The 23,382-nt window shown below is 38.3% G+C and overlaps 2 protein-coding genes across 3 annotated transcripts; one reads left to right on the forward strand and one right to left on the reverse strand.

The window, feature by feature from the left end:
- Positions 1-315: 315 nt before the first annotated feature.
- LOC104610293 (F-box protein SKIP31-like) lies at positions 316-14,671 on the forward strand. Of its 2 annotated transcripts, XM_010276840.3 has the most exons (9): positions 318-614; positions 858-1,025; positions 1,185-1,258; positions 6,001-6,076; positions 6,343-6,453; positions 11,912-12,086; positions 12,181-12,299; positions 13,100-13,160; positions 14,045-14,671. In XM_010276840.3, exons 1-9 carry the CDS (start codon positions 537-539, stop codon positions 14,113-14,115), a joined length of 933 nt encoding a protein of 310 aa, XP_010275142.1. In that variant the 5' UTR covers positions 318-536; the 3' UTR covers positions 14,116-14,671. The 2 variants fall into 2 exon arrangements, with proteins under 2 accessions (XP_010275143.1, XP_010275142.1); XM_010276841.3 differs by lacking the exon at positions 6,343-6,453 and having other exon boundaries at positions 316-614.
- Positions 14,672-20,894: 6,223 nt separating this feature from the next.
- Positions 20,895-22,851, reverse strand: LOC104610334 (polygalacturonase-like). Its single transcript, XM_010276896.3, has 4 exons — positions 22,369-22,851; positions 21,834-22,123; positions 21,508-21,736; positions 20,895-21,352 (listed from the first exon to the last, which is right to left on the reverse strand). The coding sequence occupies exons 1-4, from the start codon at positions 22,801-22,803 to the stop codon at positions 21,131-21,133; spliced, it is 1,176 nt and encodes a 391-aa protein (XP_010275198.1). The 5' UTR covers positions 22,804-22,851; the 3' UTR covers positions 20,895-21,130.
- Between the last annotated feature and the right edge of the window lie 531 nt (positions 22,852-23,382).

The raw sequence follows: 23,382 nt of genomic DNA on the forward strand, positions 1-23,382 counted from the left end.
GTACTCTTCATTCAGATGCGAGAGAGAAGATTCTCACTATTTATAGGCTAAAATTCTTCCACGTGGCAGGATTTTATTTCGCCACGTTGCACAATATCCTTCCCCTAGTATTTAGATCCTTGCTAACCGGCTTCCGTGGGTTAACCGGGCGGTCCAATTTTGCCGGGTTAATGTTGAGATTGTTTTCGTAGGATTGGAATCTTTTGTTTTAGACGTTGATAAAACAGACCAAAGCAGTTTCACTCGAGATTAAACCGTTGGATTGGAATCATAAGAGATATTTTTCAATCACAAAGGAAAATCCCACAATCTGACCCTCGAGAATCGAGATTCCTCACGCGATCATGGGCTTATCTCAGAAGGTCTGAAGGTGGCGTTGCCTTGGTCTTGGACTGGACGGTCGTGCTCATCTTGTCGCCGATGGTGGCGTCTACGGCTGAACCGACTACACCATTCGATTCGCAATTCCCGAAACTTTTGCTCTAGACTTCATTAGCACTTGGTTTCTACTTTTTACTGTTGTTGTGGCTTTCGCCATGACTGCATCAGACGATGAGAATGAATCCTTGGCTCACTTTCTCGAATCGGAGGTCCTCTCCGAGGTCTCTGACGAGGTTTGATACTTCTTCTTCCTTTCTTTTTTGAATCGACTGAATGTTTTGTTAGACCATATCAGATTGATGGGGGTTTTGGTTGAGGATGCCTGTTTATGGTTGTAATTACTACTAATTGCTGACTATGCTATGGTTTTGCTTCTTCCCTTATGCTGTATATCTGAGGTGGAACGAATTCTGAGTCCTTTAGATTGGCTATGCTTTGTTTTTTAGACGGCTGTTCGTTTTTTTTTTTTTTTGCAGGAAGAAAAGAAAACAGAACCCCTAGCGAAGAGATTGCGCCTTGACAATGAGGGAACTTCTCAAACTGGGAGAGGGAGCAGCCAAATCTCCAGACGGATTGAGACGGGGATTTTCAGCAAGATCCCTCCAGAGCTTTTCCACAACATCCTCAAGTTCCTTTCTTCAGAGGTTAGGGTTTCTGAGTTTGATTTGTAATTTATACTGAAAACGTTCAGGTTCCAGAAGAACCAAATGTCAGATTTTTTTAGGTCAATTCCATATGGTGGTTGTTGTTATTGTATTATTCTATTAACATTAAGGTAACCTAATTTTGTTGTATCATTGCAGGATCTCGTAGCATGTTCTCTGGTTTGTAGATTTCTGAACCATGCGGCATCTGATGAAAGTCTATGGCGTCGCTTGTGAGTACATCATCTTCTTCCTAAGTGCATCATGTCGTTTTTTTTTTCGAGTCAGATTTTTATTTGTCTATTTAAAGTAATAAATACTGTACAACTTGGTTTGATTTTGTGATTTGGAACAATGATTTAAAAGCGAGAAGGGGAAGGCATGATATACACCTTAAACAAACTGAGGCACCACTTTTTGAGAAACAAGTAAAAAAGCCTTAATATTCAAGAATATGCAAATCCAATTCAGAAAGAAACAAAATATTTTAAAGTCTATTAGTTTAATTGGTTAAAGCATAGTATTATTAAAATGAAGTGTGTGTCCTTGTATGTTTAAGTGGGGCTGTCAATGTATTCTGAAAGTCTGAAATTTGGATTCAGATCCTAGAACCTGTATCTGTTTAATAATTGAGTTGGATGCGGATTGACCCCATTTGATCTGATAAAGATTAAAAGATCCAGGTCCAATTAAAATTTATGTTATATATTTGGTCATGTGCATCGAAGACCATGCAAGCACCTATAAGAAAAAGCAATCAGTGACAAGCTAAAAGGACTAGGGGCAGACCAAATAGGACATCGGTTGAAGTAGCAAGATGATTTAAGTGCTCATAATTTAACAATAGATATGGCATTAAACAGAATGGAATGGTGAAACAGGATTCATGCAGCTGACTGCTGACCTCATATAGTTGGGATGAGGCTTAGATGATGGTGATTATATAATCATTATAAAATGCATAATTAGTAAATTCAATATTTATATTTAGATAAATTAAATCTGAAACAGACATATCAGATTCTGGACTGGACTCAGATATAAAGTTTCAATTATCAGAAATCAGATGTAGTTGGTTCCACTCTGAATCTGATCCAAGTAAGCTTGATATTTAAGTCCTTTATGGCCTACTCTCTTTAAAGTCCAAATATAGTAGGCACAATCTACAATATAATAATTCAACTATTCTACACAAAATTCAAGGTTAATTTATCAAAACACAGTGCCAAGTCAGGTTAGGTACACCACAAAAAATAAGCCTTGCCTGTGAGTTAAAACACTAGCGTGGAAAAGGATGTCCCTTTCATTTTGGCTGAGTTAATTCTTCTTAATAAATAGCATTTATATTTCTTCTGTGTTCTGCCTTTGATTTGCAATAATGTATGACAAGAGGGAATCTGATGGTGAGTGATAAGTCTATTGGAAGGAATATAAACTAATTTCAGTGGGTATGCATAAGTTGGAAATAATTTGACAAGTGATTTTGAAATTTGCAAGGAAACCATGCAACTGAATGTGGAACAGCTTTTTTATTTTTTGTTGCTAAGAAAATGTGGATGTGGTGGATCATCTAGTGCTTGCTTGCAGCCTGTCCTTTTGACGTAGGACCAATTTCTATTTTTTGAAGATAAATGAACAAGAAAATTTATTAAGATACAAATAGCTTAGAGAAGAATACAAAGAGGTGATAAGAAATCACCCAACAACTAAAAAAAGCAACAACCCGAGATACTCAAGCAACCTTGAAACTAAAATAAAACCCAAAAATCAACAAGAAAGATCAAGACCCTTAATTTAGCCCACCCCCACTAACCTCTCACTACCCTTAGATAGCAATCTAACAAAATCCCGCCCAAGAAACCTTTACAAAGCAAGTAAGGCCTATCCCACCCTTCTGAAATTGAACTAAAATTTCTCTCTCTCTTTCTTGACAAGCCTTATATTCTTCTTAACCCTCTTGTTTATTCCAATCACAAGTGAAACCCCTTCCAATCTATCAAACGCCTTTGAGACTAGCACGGATCTACAAACATCTGTTGTCTAAATCTTTTAACTGCATCGGGATGACCTTCACAGTTCTTCCTTTTTTCCATTAAGATCATTAATCCTTTCAAGCTCGAATACTGCATTCTTCTCAAATACCTGTTCCGCAACCAAATCATCTCCCTTCTGTTGCTTGGTCCTTGTTTCACTCTAGAATCTGTCACTTTTCTCCCCCTCTGCCTTTAGAGAGTCTTCAATGGGACTTAAAGCTTCCTTCTCGCTGTTTTTCAGGATCTCACTTGAATTTTCTTCCACTTAAATGCTTTCATTGCAAAATCCTCTCCACCCAAGAAAAACAGTCCCAGGCTCTTACTTACCTTGATTTCTTTGTAAATAACCTCTTCCAGATTGGCTTTCCTTCTAACTTCATGAGTCTCGTCCACTATAATCTCCTCATCCTCCTCTTCATTCTTTTTTTGATAAATAAATTCATTTCCATTAAAATAATGATTGGATACAAGAAAATCCCTTTAAATGCATGAGGTGCCGCCTCTCCTCTTCATTTTCCCTCTCTAAAACGCCCTCGAGGGGCTTCGTTCTATATTTTCTCCTTCTATGGAACATCTTTGCTCTATTAACCTTCTTTCTCTTGTTTCCTTCCATCTCCTTCTCTTCTTTACCATATCCATGCTCTTCTTCTTCTGCAAACAAACCTCACTGTCACCTACTCCCTTCCTCAAACTCCTCTCCTCTTCCCCTTCAACTTCTTCCAAACCCTTTGGAACTCCCCCCTCCCTTCCACCTACAGTGCGCAAGTTTGAGCCTCCCTGATCTTTCCAACGAACCGATGAAGCTCTTCTCCTTCCTGAACAGCCTGCGTCTCTCTGAAACCAGTAGCATTTTCCCCTCCATTCTCCTCTTTATCCTCTCCCAGAAAATCTCTGTTGAGCTGTTAATACCAGCCAAACCCAGACCTCGCAATGCCTTCTTATTAAGTGGGGAGATGAAAGGCTAGAAGTATCATCTAATATTCCCATTATTCTCGTTTGCCCACCCTTTTTAACCAGCCGAACAACTTTGGGCTGCACCGTAACAAACCCACCCAAGTTGCCCAGCTTCCCCCCCATGTGGTCCATTGCCTTTTTTGCCTTCGTAAGTTGTGCCTTTCTTAAGAGCTTCCATATCAAAGGCTTTCCTATTAAACACTTCCACTTGGTTCATTTCCAAATTATTTGAAGCTTTTTCCTTCGAATGCAGTGCCTTCCTCTTCTTTTCATCTCCCCCATTAAACTTCCTCGGAACTAGCTTCCCCTTGACTTCTCCTTCTCTTCCACTTGGCTCCCACCCTGCTATTTGTTTGCACCCACCCTACTACTAACTTTGAGTCTCCCTCCACTTCTAGTTGTTGCATACCCAATCGCTTAGCCAATCTGAGTCCCTGAAGGAGGGTCAACACTTCTTCTCTAAGTGAGTCCCCCCACACCTATTGGACCAGTGTACATAGCTAAGATTTTTCCTCTCTCATCTCTAAATACACCCCCAATTCCCAATGGTCCAGGATTCCCCCCAGACCTGCCGTCAAAGTTTAATTTCACAGTGCGCTGCAAAGGAGGGGCCCAAGCTACTTGTAAGGTAGAACAAGATACGTAGGACCCGGCTATTATACGCCATTCTCTAGTCAAGTCATCTGTAGAGTAGTCCTTGAACAAATCTAGAGTTTTCAGCCAATGTATAGCCTTGATGGTGGTCCCTTCATTAAGTTCAGGAGCTGATTTTTCTTTTCCTTGGAAGATCTTGTTGTTTATCTCTTCCCAAACTGCCCACAGCATGGTTGCCCTTGTTGTTCTCCACATCACCCTTCCCTTCTTCTTTGGTTGTTGGAAGAAGCTAAGGTCAAAGAGATCCTCTACACTTGAGGGAGAGTTCCACCTGCAATCAAAGAGAGAGGAGAGCCAATCCCATAAAAGAGTAACAAAGGGACAAGAAATTAATAGATGATTTACCGTCTCACCATTTCTCAAGCAAAGGCTACAAACATGTGGAGAAAGCACCAACTTGGTCTTTTTCTTTCAAGCACTTCTAAGGTATTAATTTTTTGGAGAACCACTTCCCAACAAAAAGCCCTTACCTTTGGAGGAATCGAAGCACTCCAGATTTCTTTAACAGGAAAGGGTGTAATCAGGTTTGTAGGGGGCAACAAAGCATTGAAGGAGGAACAAGAAAAACAGCCTGAAAAGGTTTCAGTCCAAATTCTACTATCAGGACAAGAAGGGTCCAAGAAGACTGAACTGAGAAGAGAAAACAGATCATCTGCCAATCCCACTTCTGAGTCCCTCAAGCCTCTCCTTAGCCCCAGATCCCAAGAATCCTCAGAGACACGAAAAGAAGAAATAACTTGAAATTTTTTCAAAGAAAGAGAATGAATGATTGGGAAACTATCTTTAAGGGGAGAGTCCCCAATCCAAGTGTCCTCCAAAAAAAGTACCTTATTACCCAAACAAGCAACATACCTTATGGAAGTTGAGAATGCAAGCAGTACACAAACAGTGTCTTTCTGGGTTTTACCTGTATGTTTGTTGTGGTCTTACTGGCATGGAGATAGAGGAGCAACTTACCTAATGTCTAACAGGAATAATGCCACTTTCATGCTGAATTTAAATGTTATCTATTGCAGTGTTAGTTGATGCAGTTTCTTTTTTTTTTTTTTTCATTCTAGATGAAGATCTTTAAAAGGAGTTCGACTTCAGTCAGGGCAAAGCCTGTTCGAGCAGCCTTTACTGCCTTGCATTGAGAATATCTCCGTACTTGTGTGCTTTATTTCATGGGGATATATTCCCAATGCATGGTTGCAAAAGGCTGTTAGAACGGTGTGGGCACAGGTTTGCCCTGATAGAAGCCGATCTCCTTTAAAAGTGCTTATTTTTTCTAGAAGATTTATACTGATTAGTATAATATGCTTATGTGCATGGTATCCAATTGTAAATTTTTATAGGTATTGCATGCGCTGGGGTCTGTCTCCTCCTACTAAAAAATTACGTCAATTTGCTTGGAAAAAGCTCTATATTCAGGTATAATTTAAGTTTTGGAATCATTTTATTTGTAGCCAACAATAAAATAGTGGAAAAGAAAAGTTATGCTTTGTAAATTGAAAAGAGTAGTTAATTGTGGAATGTAGTTATTATCATAATTTATTCTTTAGAATTCATTGATTTAAATGCCAGTAAAAGTAAGTGTCTGGGACCTTGGACTGGTCTAATGTATTATTTGTGATGCATTTGACATTTTTTACTAGCAGTTGCTAAGTTGAATATGCTAACATTTTTTTATCTTACAGCGTGATGAGGAGGACATGGTCGAATTTGTTAGGAATACTCCATCTGAGTTCAAAGAATATTATATCCAAATGCAGGCAGCCAAGAGAAGCCAAGCTCCTCTTCCCTCACAAGTAAGGGTAAAAAGATCTAGAAAGTGTTGTTTGACACTTCATTTCCCATGCATTAGCATGAAAAAAGTTCACATAATTGTCGGAGGTTGAGGAGTAGCTGCTTTGTTCCTCTGATGTACATGTGACACACATGGTAGGGGGTTTCCCTACCAAGTTGTTTCTACCGTGGAAGCTTGCACAAAACTGAGCCTCTCTCTCTCTGCACGTGGGTAATGATTTTCCAATTTGTATTTTCAATTCTTTTGAAAGTAAAATAAATTTTTTATATTAAAACAAAAAGAAGAATACAAGGAAAGTGACAAGAAGTCACCTGAGCAAAGAAGAAACCCAACACCCAAAACATAACAACACACCACTTCCAAAATTCAAACCAATCAGACTCTCCCAAGATTTCCCAAGATATCAAACAAAGATCCATAATACAAAATTAACTTTAAACAATACAATAAAATAAACCAACCCCAAAACAGACACCACCTCTACTCAATCTTTTTCAGTAGAACTTCCACCCATATCCATAAAAAATGAACACCCACACCCCTTCAACCTAAACATCACTTTTTATTACAGCACTACTAACTCTGACACCCGCAACAACTTTGATAACCACCACCCACCAACTGAAAATATACTAAATTATACAGATACTTCAGTGGCAAAAGTCAGAGCCTCATTAAGCCTCTTTGACACTTTTTAAACTTTCTTCATTTTTTTATTAGGCGCTATTCCAAACACACCTCCTTTCAACCTGGCAAACACTTTTGAAACAGGAATAGCTTGTTTTTGTTTATGCCTTTTATAATATTTCACTGCATTAAGATTCTTCTAACATTCTTGCACTTCTTCTTTAGAGCTTTTGTTAATCCTTTCCAACTCCAACACCACATTCTTTTGCAATTCTTAAACTCAACTCCCTTCCTCTCCCAAAACACTCCAACATTTTAAGCAGCCTTCAGTCCATCTTAGACTCCTCTTCCCTTGCATTGAGATCACCCTCATTGTGTACCAATTTCTCTATCTCCCTGTTCCTATCCTCCGACTCTTTAAATGTACTCCTTGCAAGTTCTTCACCCCGTAGAAAAAAAAAACCCCAACATCTTGCTCATCACTACCTCCCTATTCACTACCGTCTCCAAGTCAACTGTACTTTGAATTGTATTTGTTTCTTCCATCTCTATCTCCTCGTCCTGATCTTGTTATTCCTCTGCCCCCTCTTCCTGATCACCAAAATCCTCCAACTGTCTTGTTCTATACTGTCTTTTCCTTTTATAAATATCTTGCTTCTGTCCTCGATTTTTGCTTCCTCCTTTCTCCTTTCACTCCCATCTCCTGCAACACTACCTTCTCCCTCCCTCTCCCTTTTATGTTGTTCTCCATTCTGCCCTTCCTTTCTTCTACTCTAATTGACTTTCTATCAGCAATTTTTTTATTGGAAACCGTAAATCCATTCATTAAATTATAAAGGTAAACAATTACAAGCATCTCAATAAGGAAGTGCTAGAGTCCACAATTACAGTGCTGTCCAAAACAACTCAGCCGTGGTTGACCCTTGTTTAGCTAGGCCGTCAGCCAGGCCATTAGCAGATATTCTAACCCAATTAAAATCGACTTTCTACCAGAACATGCTACCTCACCTTCCTCCAAATTCCCGTTAACCACTGACACCTCTTGGACCACCTCCTCTACCTCCCAGTTTTCACTTCCTCTCCTGCACCTTTGTAACCAACCAACCTCTCCTGCACCTTTGTAACCAACCAACCTTTCATCCACCTTTGTAACCAACCAACCTCTCATCCACCTTTCCGATATCTTCCTTCTCCTCTTGTTCCCCTCCACTATGGTTCCCCCTTTCTTTTACAAAATCAAGATTGCTTAACTGTCTGTGATTGCTGACATCTGTTATCTTTATATTTACATCATCACTTCTTCCCACTGTAACCCTTGAAACACAGCCTTTGCCCCGTTCTTGTGCATCGGCAGCTGAAATAGACTTCTTGGCCAGACTGCCAATCTCATTTTCTTTGAACGTTGTCTTCTCCCCTTTCTCTGCTGTCATCCTTTGAAGTTTTTCTCCTCTCTTTTGATTTCTCATGCTGATCTCTTCTTCTTGGATTGGTGTTATAACTCCACTTCCACTCTTCTCCACTATCCATCTCCTATAATTGTTTCTCTTCCTTGTTAAAGGAAATTCTAGTTTGCAGATGACACAATTCTTTTTTGTGAAGGAGGGGATCTCAATAGGATCAGAAACTTGAAGCTCACTATACAACTTTTCGAGCAAATGTCAAATCTGAAAGTGAATTCTGAGAAAAGTTGTATAGTTGGATTCAATATGGGGGTAGAAGAGGTTGATGAGTGTGCAGACATTTTGGGGTGTGAAGTATCTAGTTGGCCTTTAAACTACCTTGGTTTGCCATTGGGAGATAATCCTCAGAGAGATGAATTTCGGGTTCCAGTTATGGAAAGGTTTGAAAAGAGACTTGCGAAATGGAAGAAAAGTTATGTCTCTTGGAGGGAGAATCACCTTAATTAGATCCACATTAGCTAACCTTCCTGTCTATATTTTGTCAGTCTTTAAGATTCCGGTAAGGGTGGCTAGCAGATTAGAAAAACTTATGAGAGATTTTCTTTGGGAGCCAGGGGAGGAGAAGAAGGACCATAGGGTTAGGTGGGAGATGGTGTGTAGGAGTAAGAAGGAGGGCGGTTTGGGAGTTGGGAACATAAGGAATAGAAACTTAGCATTATTAGGGAAGTGGCTATGGAGATTTTCTTTGGAGAAAGAAAAACTTTGGGTAAAGATAGTGGAAAGTATTCATGGGGTGGTAGACAATGGATGGGACTTTGGGATTCTAGCACTACAAGAGCATCCCCTTGGAAAGCTATTCAAGCTACTTTGCCCGTATTCTCTCCTTGGATCAGGTATGACTTGCACTTAGGTAACCTAATTAAATTTTGGGAACATGTTTGGGTTGGGGATTCCCCTTTGAAAGATCAGTTTCCAAATATTTTTGCTATCTCTACCCTTAAAAATGAATCGGTTTCCTCCTTCCTTGTACCTTCTAACTCACCTTTTGGATTCGGTTGGAACCTGGGGTTGAGAAGAGATATAAGGGACACAGAATTAGGTTGTATTTTAGCTTTGTTATCCATCCTTGAAGGGATCTTCTTAGAGCCAACAAAGGAAGACAATAGAATTTGGACACTCACTCCCTCGGGCTCCTACACCTGTGCCTCTTTCTTCAAAGCCTTGATACAACCTTCTTCTATTGGACAGTCATTCCCTGTTAAAGAAGTGGGGAGTCAACCTATACCTCCGAAGGTCGGGAGCTTTTGTTGGGAAGCCTTTCTGGAAAGAGTTAATACAGGAGATTTACTTCAAAGAAAAAGACCCAATAGTTGTTTGTCTCTTCATTGGTGTGTCCTCAGTAAATCCGATGGTGAGTTTGGATACCATTTACTAATTTCCTGTCAGTTTGTTAAAGCTATTTGGGAATGGTTTACTTCTTTGTTTGGGTGCAGGTGGACTCCCCCTTTGAATGTGCAAAGCTTATTCACTTCCATGCCCAACTGCTCAACAAAAAGGGCAAAGGTTATGTGGAGATGTGTAAGGGCTGCAGTTTGTTGGACTGTTTGGGAGGAGAGAAATTCGTGGATTTTTCTAGACAAAGAAAGAAACTTGGAAGTAATATTGGAGATTATTCACATAAGGGTAATACGTTGGTTAAAAACTTTGGAGCTGTTTGCTGAGTTCTCAATTGATGTGATGCTAAGAAATTGGAAGGAAATTGCAGAATCAACTTCAAGTAAGAAAGCTTCAAGTTCTTGTTGGACCCCTCCACCAAGCAAGTTTATCAAACTGAACTTTGATGGTAGTAGTTTGGGCAATCCAGGGCCCTCTGGAATAGGGGGAGTGATAAGAGATGAAAAAGGGAATATGTTAGCTATGTATTGTGGCCCAATTGGGGTGGGAGACTCCTTGAGGGCTGAGATATTAGGAGCTCTTGAAGGAGTACAAAGGGTCAAAGACATGCATTTCAAGAAATTGGTCATAGAAGGTCATTCTGAAATTGTAGTGAACTGGTTAAAAGAGGACAACTCCAAGCTCTGGAACTACAACAATGAAAAGAGGAAATTTAAGTGGCTGAGTAAGGACATGGAAGTTAGATGTAGAAGTGCAAACTCATTGGCAGATGGCTTAGCTAGGCAAGGGGTGAACAAAAACTCTATTTTTTGGGCTGTTTTGTAGTTGGTTTCAGTTGGGTGTACTTTAATGTACTTTTGATGTATTGGGGAGTTAAGTTTTTTTAGCTCCTTATTTCTGTACTTTCTCAATTTTTAATAAAATGCACTGTTATTGATAGAAAAAAGGAAATTCTAGTTTGATAGTCAAGTGTTCTTAAATTCTAAATGCTGATTTACAATTTTGGTTTTTAATTTTTAAACAATATAGGATCTATAGTTCCATACAGAATATGGATGGCATTTGAGATTGCCCAAATTTGAGACTGATATATTGAGAACCTTGATTTTTTTGATATCTGAAATATTTATTTGAACTATGTATTCTATAGGGTGCAATGGTTAAAGAGATGTGCTAACTCCTTTGTGGATGCTCTCGCTAAACAAGGGGTGGGAACTAGGAAGGGATCAAATGTTATGGGCTGTGTTATAATTCTGTTTTTTTTTTTTTGTTTCTCGGGGAGGGTTAAGAGAGTTTACCTCTCCCTTTGCTTCCTTTTTACTTTTCTATTAATTTTGTTAATAAAAGGTTCTGTTATTGACAAAAAAAAAACTTCTATAGGGACTGTTAAGTTGCACTTAGATGTTTAGGATCACTAAATTTGGGGTTGCATGTTTGGCTAAGGGATCTTTTTGGAGGAACCATTGAATGGTGAGGGCCCAATCCTGCATTTGTGCCATATTCATGGAAGATGCTATCAAGATGGCCTTTTCTGTCTTCCAATTTTCATATATATCCATAGTTGTCAACACATATGGGCAATGTTGGGAAACAGTGGAGTGCCTAGCCACCTAGGTAGTAGAATTTGACAAGGAAACTGAATTCTAGGTTCATTGGTTTTATATACCAATCATCATATGTTTAAGTTGAAAGACTAGCAACACTTCACTAATAGCATAAATTTTCCTCTCATAACACAGAGAATCATCATATCTAAAAAGGCCAACATTTTAATTCCATTAATTTCAATATTTCAATTTCTTTCTCCTCAAAACCTCTGTTCTTGTGTGTGTGTGTGTTGTGATTACAATAGGGTGTCATCTTGTGATTTCTGTTGCCTAGTCACCTAGATGGATGGCTTTTTTGATACAAGTCATGGCATTAAGGTCAGATGGGCCACATCAAAGATGCTTTGTTGCCCAAGTGATACCTTGACAACTATGTGTATATCTTCATGTTATTTCAGATTAGGCCATTCTGAATTGTTTGCATTTGAAGGTGAATGATGATCGCATAATTATGGACAAAACAGTGGCTGATCAAGTATCTATGTGGAGAAGCAGTAAAGGCATGACAGATGAAGTGGTTGTTGACCATGCTTGTTCTGGGGAAACATGTTCTTACTATCAAATTGGAGATGTTTTCATTTGTGAGAAAACTGGTCGTGTTCATGGTAGGAACTACTCTTATGAGATCATCACACTAGTTGGTCCTTTATTCATGAAATTTGGGCCTTACAAGTTTCATTTTGTTGATTGCTCCTGCAGTGTGTGATGATACATGCAGAGAAGTTGTTTTGGATGCCTCCAGTGGGCTTCTGGTTTGTACAATATCTGGGCACTGTTTTGATAGAATGCTCTCTCCTTCAGAAATGGAACCAGATGCTGTGAGTAATGTGTATCCTGGCCTAAATATGTTTCATACTGTTTCTTGTTTGCAATTCTGGTACTACCCACTTAACATTTTGTTTGTTGAATTATATGTGAAAATGACCTTTAGGTATTTTTCATATTTCCTTTCTTTTGACATCCCTTTGCAGTTCCCCTCTCCATTGTCTTACTTTTTCTTATGTGATAGTTGTTGGTGTGTTGAGAATAATGTTCTTAAAGGTGCTCTCCTAGGTGCATACTTCATAGTGGCCGGACACTTCTTGTATAGTGGGTGGTATGCACCTTTGTGACAAAACCTAGGGTGAAGGATTGAGAATATTTTTTAAGGTCTTACTCCTGGTTCTTGTGGAAATGTTTCCAATGGGTCCTTTTATAATTTTGAGTTCTTCATTGCCCTGTTTTCAGGATCACCTCTTAGATGGAGTTAGTGGTAGATAAGAAATAGTCGAATGATTATATTCCATCCATGCTGATTGATGGATTGTCATTGAATTTCTAGAGTCTGTAACAAACTGGTATACTTGTTCCCTTTTTTCCTATGTCAAGTAGTAAGCCCTTCCATGTTTAGCCTCTGGTAGAATGTATTATTTAGAGCTCTCCCTCTAGGTGGATTGGAATGCTATTTTAATGCTTTGTAAATATCCTTTCAATTGGATGCATAGTATTCATTCATTATTGCAAGAGGAAAGGATCTAGTTGAATTTCATAGGGATGAGAATTTTGAAGCAGAAAAAAGCAATACATGCCTTGCATCGTTTGGTTTAATTAATCTTATGGTCTTTTATTAAAAATTCAGGAACAACAGCAAGGTGGTGTAACAGATGAAGCAGAACCATTTATGGGATCTGGCCGATTTGGTAAGAGGATTAAGGCCCTTCATCATAATTGCATTGTTTTATTTATTTATAGAGCTTTGCTTTTATATGCCCTTTGGAGTGTAAACTTAATGAGGTTTTATGAATCTGGTATTATAAATGAATAAAAACATGCAACTTCAAGTATCCCTTAATAATAATTTTATTCAATTCAAATCCAAACTGGGAACACATTCGCTGCTGCCGGTTAATCTGTGACACGTCATCGTATGGATATATAATATAATAAATATGTTATATATATAATATGCATAATTACATAATATATACATAATAATATTATTTATACACATTCAAAATATATAATTATATTCTATATATTTTTTATTTTTTATACTAATAATTAAGATTTGAGGCCAAAATAAGCATTGTTTGTGAAAAAATATAGTGGCCCAAGGTGCTGAAGGTGAATGATGACCTCTGGAAATTCTCATATAAATTGTATTTGTAACCAGTGACTCAGTTACCCGGTCAAGTGTCATGGTTCAACCACCTGGGTCAAATGGGTTTTGATCGAATTCTAGGTGTAGGATTTATCTGGACTGGAGTTGACGCCAGGTGACGGCTTGAACTGTTCTACTGCCTGGCTGAACGGCAGGTTGAAAACATTGGTCCTAATTACTACTACATGTTAACATTCTAGCATTGCTTAGAAGGCCATGTATTCATAACTTGCTGACAGTCTGGTCTTTTGAGTGATTTTACCATGCCTCACCAAGATGAAACATCTGGATTTAACGTCTGCATGGATCCACTTGCAGAAACATTTCCAAGGAAAAAAAACTTGTTGTCTCTCAAATTTTTATGATGAGTGTTTTTTTTTTTTTAATTTTATTTCTCATCTTTTTTGTGTTTTTATGTGATAGCACGTGCATATCTCTTGGGGTATAACTGTGCTGATGAGAAGGAACTGGAAGCGGCATTGAGGTTTTGCTGATCTGGTATTTGTGCTTTTCTTCCATGTTCAGCGAATTTTGATGAAAATGATAGCATCTTCAAGCCACACAGTTTTCTAAGAATGAAAGATAGTTGATTTCAGTTCGATATAGGATACTTACTGTATGATTAGATTGTAAGTATTACTTAATGTAAAAGAAAGCTGGCTTCTTCAAGCCTAAAAGATGTGTAGCAGGTTGTATTTGTAGAAGTGTTTGTGATTAAAGCAAGGTTTAGAGGAGCAAGGTCTAGCTGAACGCCTTAACTGTTCAGCAGGCTGTGGAACCAATGATAAGGTTCCATGCTAGTATTTAAATACATGGGGCCTATATATTTTACAGTGGGGCCCATGAGTTTATTACTGGCGTGGAACTTTGTCATTGGGTCCACAGCCCACTGAACAGCTAAAGCGTTCAACTAATCCGTATTCGGTTTAATGTATTGATACGTATCAGCCGATGTGCTTTTTGGGCTTATTTACATGGCACAGGTGTAATGGTATTGGTCAAAACTCATGTCTTTCCACCCTTGTGTATTCAAGACATTTCTTTCTCCTACCTTATTTATAGGCCTATTAATGTGTCCATGGTTTTTGAAAATTGAAAGCCCCAAGGATGTTTTTTATTTTATTCAAGGGCAAGCTCATATATATATATATATATATTCTATGCTTTTATTTTAATTTTTTTAAGCACCACTTTTCAACTTTAGCTTTCTTTGTGGAAGCTGCTACCACCATCTCCTGAAACTGGGCTCTTCTTAGAAAGCTCCTGAAACTTCAACTAAAAATCTATTTCTTTGCATCATCTCATACTTACGGAAATGTCCTTCCATTGCAAAGGCATTTGTTCTAATCTCCAACTTTTTTGAGCCCCTATATTAGCAGGTCTGTAATTAGGTATCGTTAGGGAATGTTATCCAATCTACGAGAAAACAAACCTCTTCATGTCTCCTAGTTGCAGTGAAGAGCTGGTAGCATTGCTTCCTTGATTGTTCAGATCTAAGTGAACCTTGCGGCTTTCAGAGGATTAGATTTGAGTCGCTGTATCTGATTTTATGAAAGAGACTAATTTTAGAGTTCAGAGATTGGAGGAAAAAGTCATAACCAAGGTTTGATATTTCTAAGAGCAATAGAGAATGGATCCTTTGGAGTTTGATAATCTTGGCCACTGCTAATTTAGTGCAATCCATTTGAAGATCACAAATCAAAAGAAGTCTTTCTTTACTCAAATCTTTGCTTAAAATTTAGAAAAGGCCAAGAATTACATTACGTGCACAGTCTACATGTTTGTTTCCTTGATTTTTCTTTACAGAAGCATGCATTAAATATGTGATACGGAGAGAGATGATATTCCCTTTAGGGGGTGCTATTTTTTTGGATTTTGAGAAGGGGGAAGTTGATCAATGGGATTTTGGTTTTCATTGATCAAGAATCCCATGTTCATTTTTCAGATTTATGTGAGGGTTAGGGAATGCTTATTTTCTTGGATAAGTGATATCCATCTCCTATATGGGTAAATAACTTTTTCACGTAAGGGGGAAAGTTGCTAACATTTGACTGGGGCAAAAAATATCCCTTTTAATAATGGATTTTTATGGTTAAAATGGTCATTACCTTATTTACCTAAGAAATAAAAACATGGTTAATGCACTTACCCGTATAAATGTTTTCCAAGAAAAACTTATCTAGATAACTGCATTTACCCAGGTAATAACTTACAACGTAGCCTTAATTCTCACTGACCTCTTCCCAAACCCAATAAAATACTTGAATGACGCCGATTATGGTCAATCATTGTTGTTGCTACTATTATTGTGATGTAAATAACGGTCATCCATCATCCAATCCACGCCTGAATGATTTTGCTCCAGTTGACACAGATAACCAACATTAATCTCCAGACCAACGCTGACATTCTGTACAACCGTCATATGACGGAAGAGTTCATACTTGACGATTCCTTCTAAAATTTCATTGTGACTTGACTTCTATGCAATCTTATTTGTTTATTGATCAATCGTTGATCAAGAAATCTGCTGTAAAAAAAAAAAAAAAACGGAATTCCTCACGTGTGAACCGATTTCTTGATCAACCGATTAAAGTAAAGGATATTTCACAACAATCATGAAAGGATACGTGTATAACTTTATGAATTCTTCACAATCAAATGAGGATTCAGATTGATCCTCGAGAATGGCCTTAAGTTTGGCTTTCCCTTTCTCCATGTCTTTCCAACCCTTCTCCAAGTCAACAGTCTTTGAAGCCAACCTCTGGTTAAAAAACATAAGAATAAAAAGGAAAATAAATAATGAACTTTTGCAATAGAATCCTACTAGAATCATCTTCAACGAAGACAACCCAATTAACCGACAAGGATAATATTACAAATAGCCAGAAGATGGAAACCGTATAAGAAAATTTTGAGATAAAAAGCAAATGGGCAATGGAGATGGAAAGTATCTCAAACTGGATTGGAGGACATTTCGGTTTCTGCCAACCAGCACTCAGGAAAAAAAATCCATTAGAAATCATGAAAGAGATAAGTGTCTAGAGTATGAAAAATACTGCAGGTTATCAACTGTTATCGTTAGTTTGTTCAAATATAATGACGAGCTGAAGGACGAAGAAGGAGACACTGGTATCTATTCTCGTCGATGAGATCACTGGCCGTTGGGGAGAAGATTGCAACCGGTGGAGGGAGGGGGGCTACGGTTTCCTTGCCGAAGAGAAGAGTCAGGGGGTAGTGGGTTTGGGCAGGAATGGAGAAGAAAAATGAAAAGCACTGAATTTGGTATCGAGGGCCAACGGAATGGAGAGCTAACGTTGTAAGTCGTAACCTGGCCTCCACTTGTGCTTTTCATCTATGTTTTCTAATAAAGTGGTTTACAATGGCAAGATTTGATCCCTATTGTGTTGTTAGCAGAGAACTGATTCCATATTTAGGGTGTTCTCTTATTTGCATGTCTGTTAAATGCAAATAGGTGTTCAAACAGATCTGTTGCATGTTGGTGCTTGAAACAAATCTGAACAATAACCTATTCTATATCACAGATAAGAAAAAAAAAACATAGAAAAGATGAAATGAGCCGTGACCTCTCCTCAGAAGAAACAGAATAGATAAAATAGAAATTACCATACATATTATTGATCTTATACAAAGAAATATACAAATAAAAAGAAATAAAGAAACATAGACAGAGAAAAGGGTACCAGCAGCTGGCTGGAAAAGAGAGACACAGTCACCAAATGGGGTTTTGTTTGTTCTAGCTTTGGGAATAATACTGATCCCTAGCTAGAGAAGAACAAAACTAAAGAGAATAGAGATTCTAAATTTTCATTCAAAATAAATCCATGTAAAACTTATAGGATTTTGGTTCCCATAACTGAAACCAAAGTTTCGTAAAATTTCAGCAAAATACGAATAAGTGTACTTAGTGGTTGTAACTAGGACTATGATTCTTAAAATCTACATGATTAAGGTTGTTTCCCATCTTCAAATATATTTATTTTAATTTCATTACATTTGGGGAATGAACAATATGAATATTATAAACAAAGTGTTCAGCTATGATTTTACCTGGTCTATATTTTTCTTCTTTGTCTTTTGGTTTCCTTCCATGTCTCACTGAAGTGCTCCTATATTCTGCTTATAATTTGAGGGTCCGTTTGGTTCGTAGTAAGAATCGAAATCAGAATTGAAATTGGAATGGTCCATTCCCATAGTCTGTTTGGTTCATACAGCTGAAATGAGAATGAGAATTAAAATCAACAGGGATGGGATTTCATTCCCAAGGAAGGGATAGGGAATGACCATTCTCTCAAATGGGGGAATGCCCTTCCAGTAGGAATGGGAATGAGATTCCAATTCTGCCCAACCAAACAGTTGGAATCGGAATAGCCCATTCCGATTCCAATTTCAGACCCCTATTCCTGCAAACCAAACGGACCCTGAATTTGCAGAAACACAACACTCTCCCAGAAATATTGAACTGTAGCTTCAAATGTCGAAACCCTATGACATTATCTTGAATTAATAAAATGAAGATGAAGTCTCCCATTTCAGTAATTTCTATTTATACATGAAATAGCATTAGTTGAAGAATGTGAGCTGTTACATATTCTAACCGAACAAATATCACTGAACATGTGAATGCAGAATCATAACTTTATTGCCCAGCATAGGATATGTATGTGAACGGAGCAAAAAACAGGTAATGGACATGATCTTTTAGAAACTAGCTAGGGTTGTTAACCATATGCTTAATCGAATGGATTTGAATTCTGTTGAATCCAAAACTTCTCCATCAAGTTTGGATTGATTATTCATGGCTGCCCTAAAGGAATGAGGTCTTTCTTGCAAAACTTTGTAATTCCTCTCTTCCCAAATTCCCTAGCCGCTTGATTTTTGTGGCGCTTGTCAAGAATGACTGATGAACTCCATTGCTCCATCCGAACCTGATCCTCCAATACTTCCACCCAAACCCGATTTGACCTGAAAGCTTTAAATTATATATATATATATATATATATATATATATATATATATATATATATATATAATACATTTGAAAATATAACAGTCATTAATTTAAGTTTGGAATTTGATTGGATAGTCTTGCCACGCTATAACAGTGAATATGATCATGACTTGTACATTCAAAACAAGAACATAATCTTCAAAATGCTGACGACCATTTCATCTGATGGTTTGAAAAATCCCATTCAATTTATAAACTTGAGACTTGACTGAACTGAACCTTAGTGAACCATGTGGGGTCTCAACAAGAGTAGACCTGTCAATGGTCGGGCCAAGCTGATCATTGAACCAACCCACTTAACTGATTATATATATATATATATATATATATATATATATATATTGAAGCCTAAAAAAACGAATTCATTAAGAGCTCAACATAATATCATCAGCAATACAATCGTCCAGGATAGAAGGAATTGAGGACCAAGTATACATGGAGGGAATAACAAGAGCTCGACGTGCAATCTTGTGAGCCACCTTGTTTGCTGATCTAGGGGTATAAACACTAGAGCTCCAAGGAAGATTAGAACACATCGCTCTGCAATCTGCCAAAGTCTTGCGGACTTGCCATGGAGGAATGAAACTCTCCTCCGACAGAGCTTGAACAATACTTAAACAATCTCCCTCAAATACTACTTCAGAGAGCTGAAGCTCCAAGGAAAATTTGATGCTTTCCAGGAGAGCTGATGCTAATGTGTCAAGTGGAATGTGGACGTTAAGATTGGCATTAATTTGATTTTCTGACAGAAGATGTTGCAGCATAGACACCCTCGAGGACCTGGACCTGTTCTCTATATCAAGCACGCGAACATCACTGAATTGGTCAATTGGGGGATCCATGGATCATTAAACAGCTCAACATCCCAACCTGACCAAACCTGCTGCCATAGTAATCCAGGTCGAAGTAATTCATCCCTATACTTTAATAAATCAGCTCATCGACCAGAACTTTTGTCGTGATTGACGTTAACCTCCAGAATGAAGTTCCATTTGGTAAGTATTTGGAACGTACAAAGAACTTTTAGAAGACAAAATCTCCAGCATAATCACATAAGTTGAGATTTATTCCTCAACGCAACATCACAGATTGCTAATCCACTTTCTTCTTTCAATTTAGTCATTGTTGATCATCCTCTCAACTACATAGTTTTTTTTTTTTTTTTTTTGTTTTTAGCAACACCCCACCAGAAATCCCTTTTCCAAACCAGTGATAATTTTGCATACGTTAGAGGGAAAAATTCTTGTGGACATAAGGTGATTAGGAATAGATGAGATTGTGCTTTTGTTCTACCTGCATGAGAGAGAGAGAGAGAGATTGGCCCTTTCACCGTATGAGAGTGGATTGTAAATGAACAATTTCATCAAGATTACTTCGTCCAAATAATAGGAGATTTGCTTCAGTTCTGGGTCCATGTTGGAAAAATCGAGAACCGATTAGGTGACCAGCTCTGTTTTACCCCAAAACTGTTATTTCGCCAAAAACCGTTGATTTGATCAGTAAGCCACTGATTTGGGCGGTCGAACCGTTTGAACCATTTAATGATTTTGGCCATTTTTTATTTTTTAATTTTTTTTTGTTAGAACGAGCCATCTATTCAGTTCGAATGGTCATACCGTTCGACCTGAGAACCAGACCCCTGACTGGTCTGGTTCAGTTTTTAAAACCTTGATCTTTATACGCTCTCACTATATCATCAACTTTTTCTTGAAATGGACCATTGTGACCATCCAATGAGTTTTTTCTCTTCAGTCCAAGTGGCCTCAAAACGGAAAGGTCGCTTGTATCTTGCTCGACTTACTATTTCATCAATATATAAACAATTTACTATTTGCTGAGGTTATGCTATTAACCTCAACAAATTCTAAATTGTTATTATCTTGTATCTATACATGTCAAGTGTAATCGGGTCAGACTTAATTATTGGTTCAATTGGTTTAGGACTGGTCCACTCTGTCCCGAGCTAGAGCCGGCCCATTTACAGCTCTAAACAAGAATCATATTTTTTTTGAAAATTTCAGACTATGCTTTCTTTCATCTTCCCTTCATTTGTTCATATGTCTTCTATTTACAGAAATTTACTCCTCACTGACAGCAGCCATTAGTCGTCTATTTATACATACAAACTAGGTCCAACATGTCCATAACAATACGTGGGAATTATGGATATCATTCTTTTATAAATTAGTATTAAAATTTCTATAGAAGATTACGACTATTACACTTCTATTTGAATCCCTGAAAAAGTGAAAATACAATAGAGGGCATACAAAAGAATAAATTGAAAAAAAACAAACAAATATTGGGGTTGGCTACAGACCAAACTCTCCTTCATATGATATCTTCTATTTTTTTTTTTTTTAATTCTAAAATATATTTCTAATATATATATATATATATATATATATATGTATGTATATACATACACGTATTACATATGCATGTATACATACATTATATATTAATATGTATTTTGCCTATAAACAACTTGATGGTTGAACCAAACCGGAAGCTGTTCCACCCACATTAGCACAAGATGATTGGGCCTTTTGGTTTTCATTATAACTGAGCTTCACATCTTCTAATGTGATCCCAGTACACGGATTCTTGGTGCTACAGTCAAATTTCACAGCGACTTGTGTAGCTGATGTTCCTTGGATGTGTTTGTATCTCACATTGCTGATTTTTACTCCTGAAGCCTGTCAAGATTTGATAGAGAGAAATGTGAATAGTGAGAACCAGGCCCAAGCCCAGACTAGCTTTCAACTAACCATTAATTACTATGTTTAACATAGTGGAGTGGGTGCCAAAGAAATATTTGTTTGCCAAAAATACCCTTATTATGAGAACGTACCTGACCAGGACAATCTTTGTTGTGAGGGCAGTAATTTTGGTCAATTATGATGGGGTTTTCGACATTCTTCATGATGGCATTTTGATAAAGGACCCCTTTCACGAATCCTTTGCTGGGTCTTCCCCACGTCTTAATCCTCAGCCCATTTTGGGTACCCGTAAAAGTAACGGTTTTAACTGTCACGTTCTGCACTCCTGCTTCATTAAGAGACCAGCCAAGGCTTCCGATGCTGCACCAAGCACCGGATCCATAGAGAATCACTCAGTCAAAACTTGCATTCCATCTCTCTCAAAGTTGAACACATCAAAGCCTGAGGTGCAACTCACCTGATGCCGTGTCCAGGTCCACATGCAATGTTCTCTATCCATACGTTCCTTGTAGCAGGGCCGATTGAGATACAGTCGTCTCCTGTCCTCATGCTTGAGCTCACAATCGCCACCCGGCTCGATGATTCCACATGAATGCCGTCGGTGTTCGGGCTGTCGCCGGGCGCCGTGATCGTCACCCCTCGGACGTGGACATTGTGGCAACCTCCGATAGTAATGTGGAACAGTTGGCTGTTTATCGATGATAATCCACTGATCACAATGTTTCTTGAGTTCACAAAGGACAGTGACTGCATATATAGACACACAGAGGATGAACAAAATCGTCAGTATCTATATATTTGAATAATTGAACCCTATTTCCTTAACGATCTCCACTGGTTAATTTTCTGTTACAATGGAACGATCAGTTTTGATTTCCAAGGAAAAAAACTGTCATTAATTAACCCACCAGAGAAAAATTAATTCTGTGTTTTGTTTTTGATCAGATGATCTAAACGCAGAAAGAAATTTTCAAAACTCATACTTGACTTACCCTGGCTCCGACTGGGCAGCTCTTCCCTGCAGCCTTACAAGACCACAGAGAAGAGCCTTGGCCATCAAGGGTCCCTCCATAGATGAAAACTCCATTGACGCCCTGGAAGGTAATCCAGCGTTCAGAGCTACCGAGGACACGGTAGTCAGATGGGGCCAGGAGGGTCCCGTCGATACGTATCATGGTACGACTGTTGTTGCATTTGCCTCCAAAGCGGACTGCTTGGTTGAGTAAATATCTTCCCGGTGGCACATAGATCTCGGCCGGACCGACGGAGCCACAGGCCATAGCCCATGCCTTGAGGAATGCGCCGGAGGAGTCAGTTTTGCCATTGGCTTTGGCCCCATAACTGGCCACGTTATAGCTTGCAGCTGCTGCTGGGTAGAAGAAGAAGACGAAGAGAAGTGACAGTGGAAACGTTATGGGCTTCAACATATTAACTCAGAGAAAGAGATAGAGATGAGGAGGGTTGTACCAGAGAGAAATGGGAATTGATGGGATGGGAGAAGTTACAGCATTTTGGGATATTTATAGGATCTGAATAGGAAGTGGGTCCAAATGTCCATTCCAAAGCAGAGAAAACCGCTGAAAAGTGAAAACCAGATTTAATTTAATTTACTAATCTTGATAAACTGTTCAGTAAGGAACAAGGCCTTCATTTTATCCATCCGTTCCAGAACTCACAAATTGATAATATGTGGAAAGTAAAACGGGAGAGTGGGTTTGGCCACAATCCACCTTCCCCACATTGACAGTTTGACATTGCTACAAGAAATGGTTTGAACTTTGGAGAGATTTCAAAGTTTTGACTTTATTAGGTCAATTGGGTAGTGGCCATGTAACAGCCCAGTACTGTTTTTCTTTGAAGGGTCAGTTCCACAACAAAGAATGAAGAGGAGGAAGAGGAGAAGAGAGAATTTTTCTTGTTTTGCTCTATGCTAGTGTACCATGAGACATGATAATGAGGAAGATGGGAACTGTTTGATTTCTATGTTTATTTCAGCACTTAAGTTA

This window comes from Nelumbo nucifera, chromosome 1, assembly GCF_055504915.1.
Source record: "Nelumbo nucifera cultivar China Antique chromosome 1, China Antique-T2T, whole genome shotgun sequence".
NCBI lineage: Eukaryota > Viridiplantae > Streptophyta > Magnoliopsida > Proteales > Nelumbonaceae > Nelumbo > Nelumbo nucifera.

What these genes read in the sequence shown, in the direction of transcription:
- LOC104610293 (XM_010276840.3), top strand. Translation starts at nt 537, where the DNA reads ATGACTGCATCAGACGATGAGAATGAATCCTTGGCTCACTTTCTCGAA. An exon ending in GAAAGTCTATGGCGTCGCTT is followed by an intron (nt 1,259 to 6,000) that starts GTGAGTACATCA and finishes AAATTTTTATAG; the next exon opens with GTATTGCATGCGCTGGGGTC. An exon ending in AAGCTCCTCTTCCCTCACAA is followed by an intron (nt 6,454 to 11,911) that starts GTAAGGGTAAAA and finishes TTGCATTTGAAG; the next exon opens with GTGAATGATGATCGCATAAT.
- LOC104610334 (XM_010276896.3), bottom strand. Translation starts at nt 22,803, where the DNA reads ATGTTGAAGCCCATAACGTTTCCACTGTCACTTCTCTTCGTCTTCTTC. An exon ending in GGACCTGGACACGGCATCAG is followed by an intron (nt 21,737 to 21,833) that starts GTGAGTTGCACC and finishes TGCTTGGTGCAG; the next exon opens with CATCGGAAGCCTTGGCTGGT. An exon ending in ACAAAGATTGTCCTGGTCAG is followed by an intron (nt 21,353 to 21,507) that starts GTACGTTCTCAT and finishes AAATCTTGACAG; the next exon opens with GCTTCAGGAGTAAAAATCAG.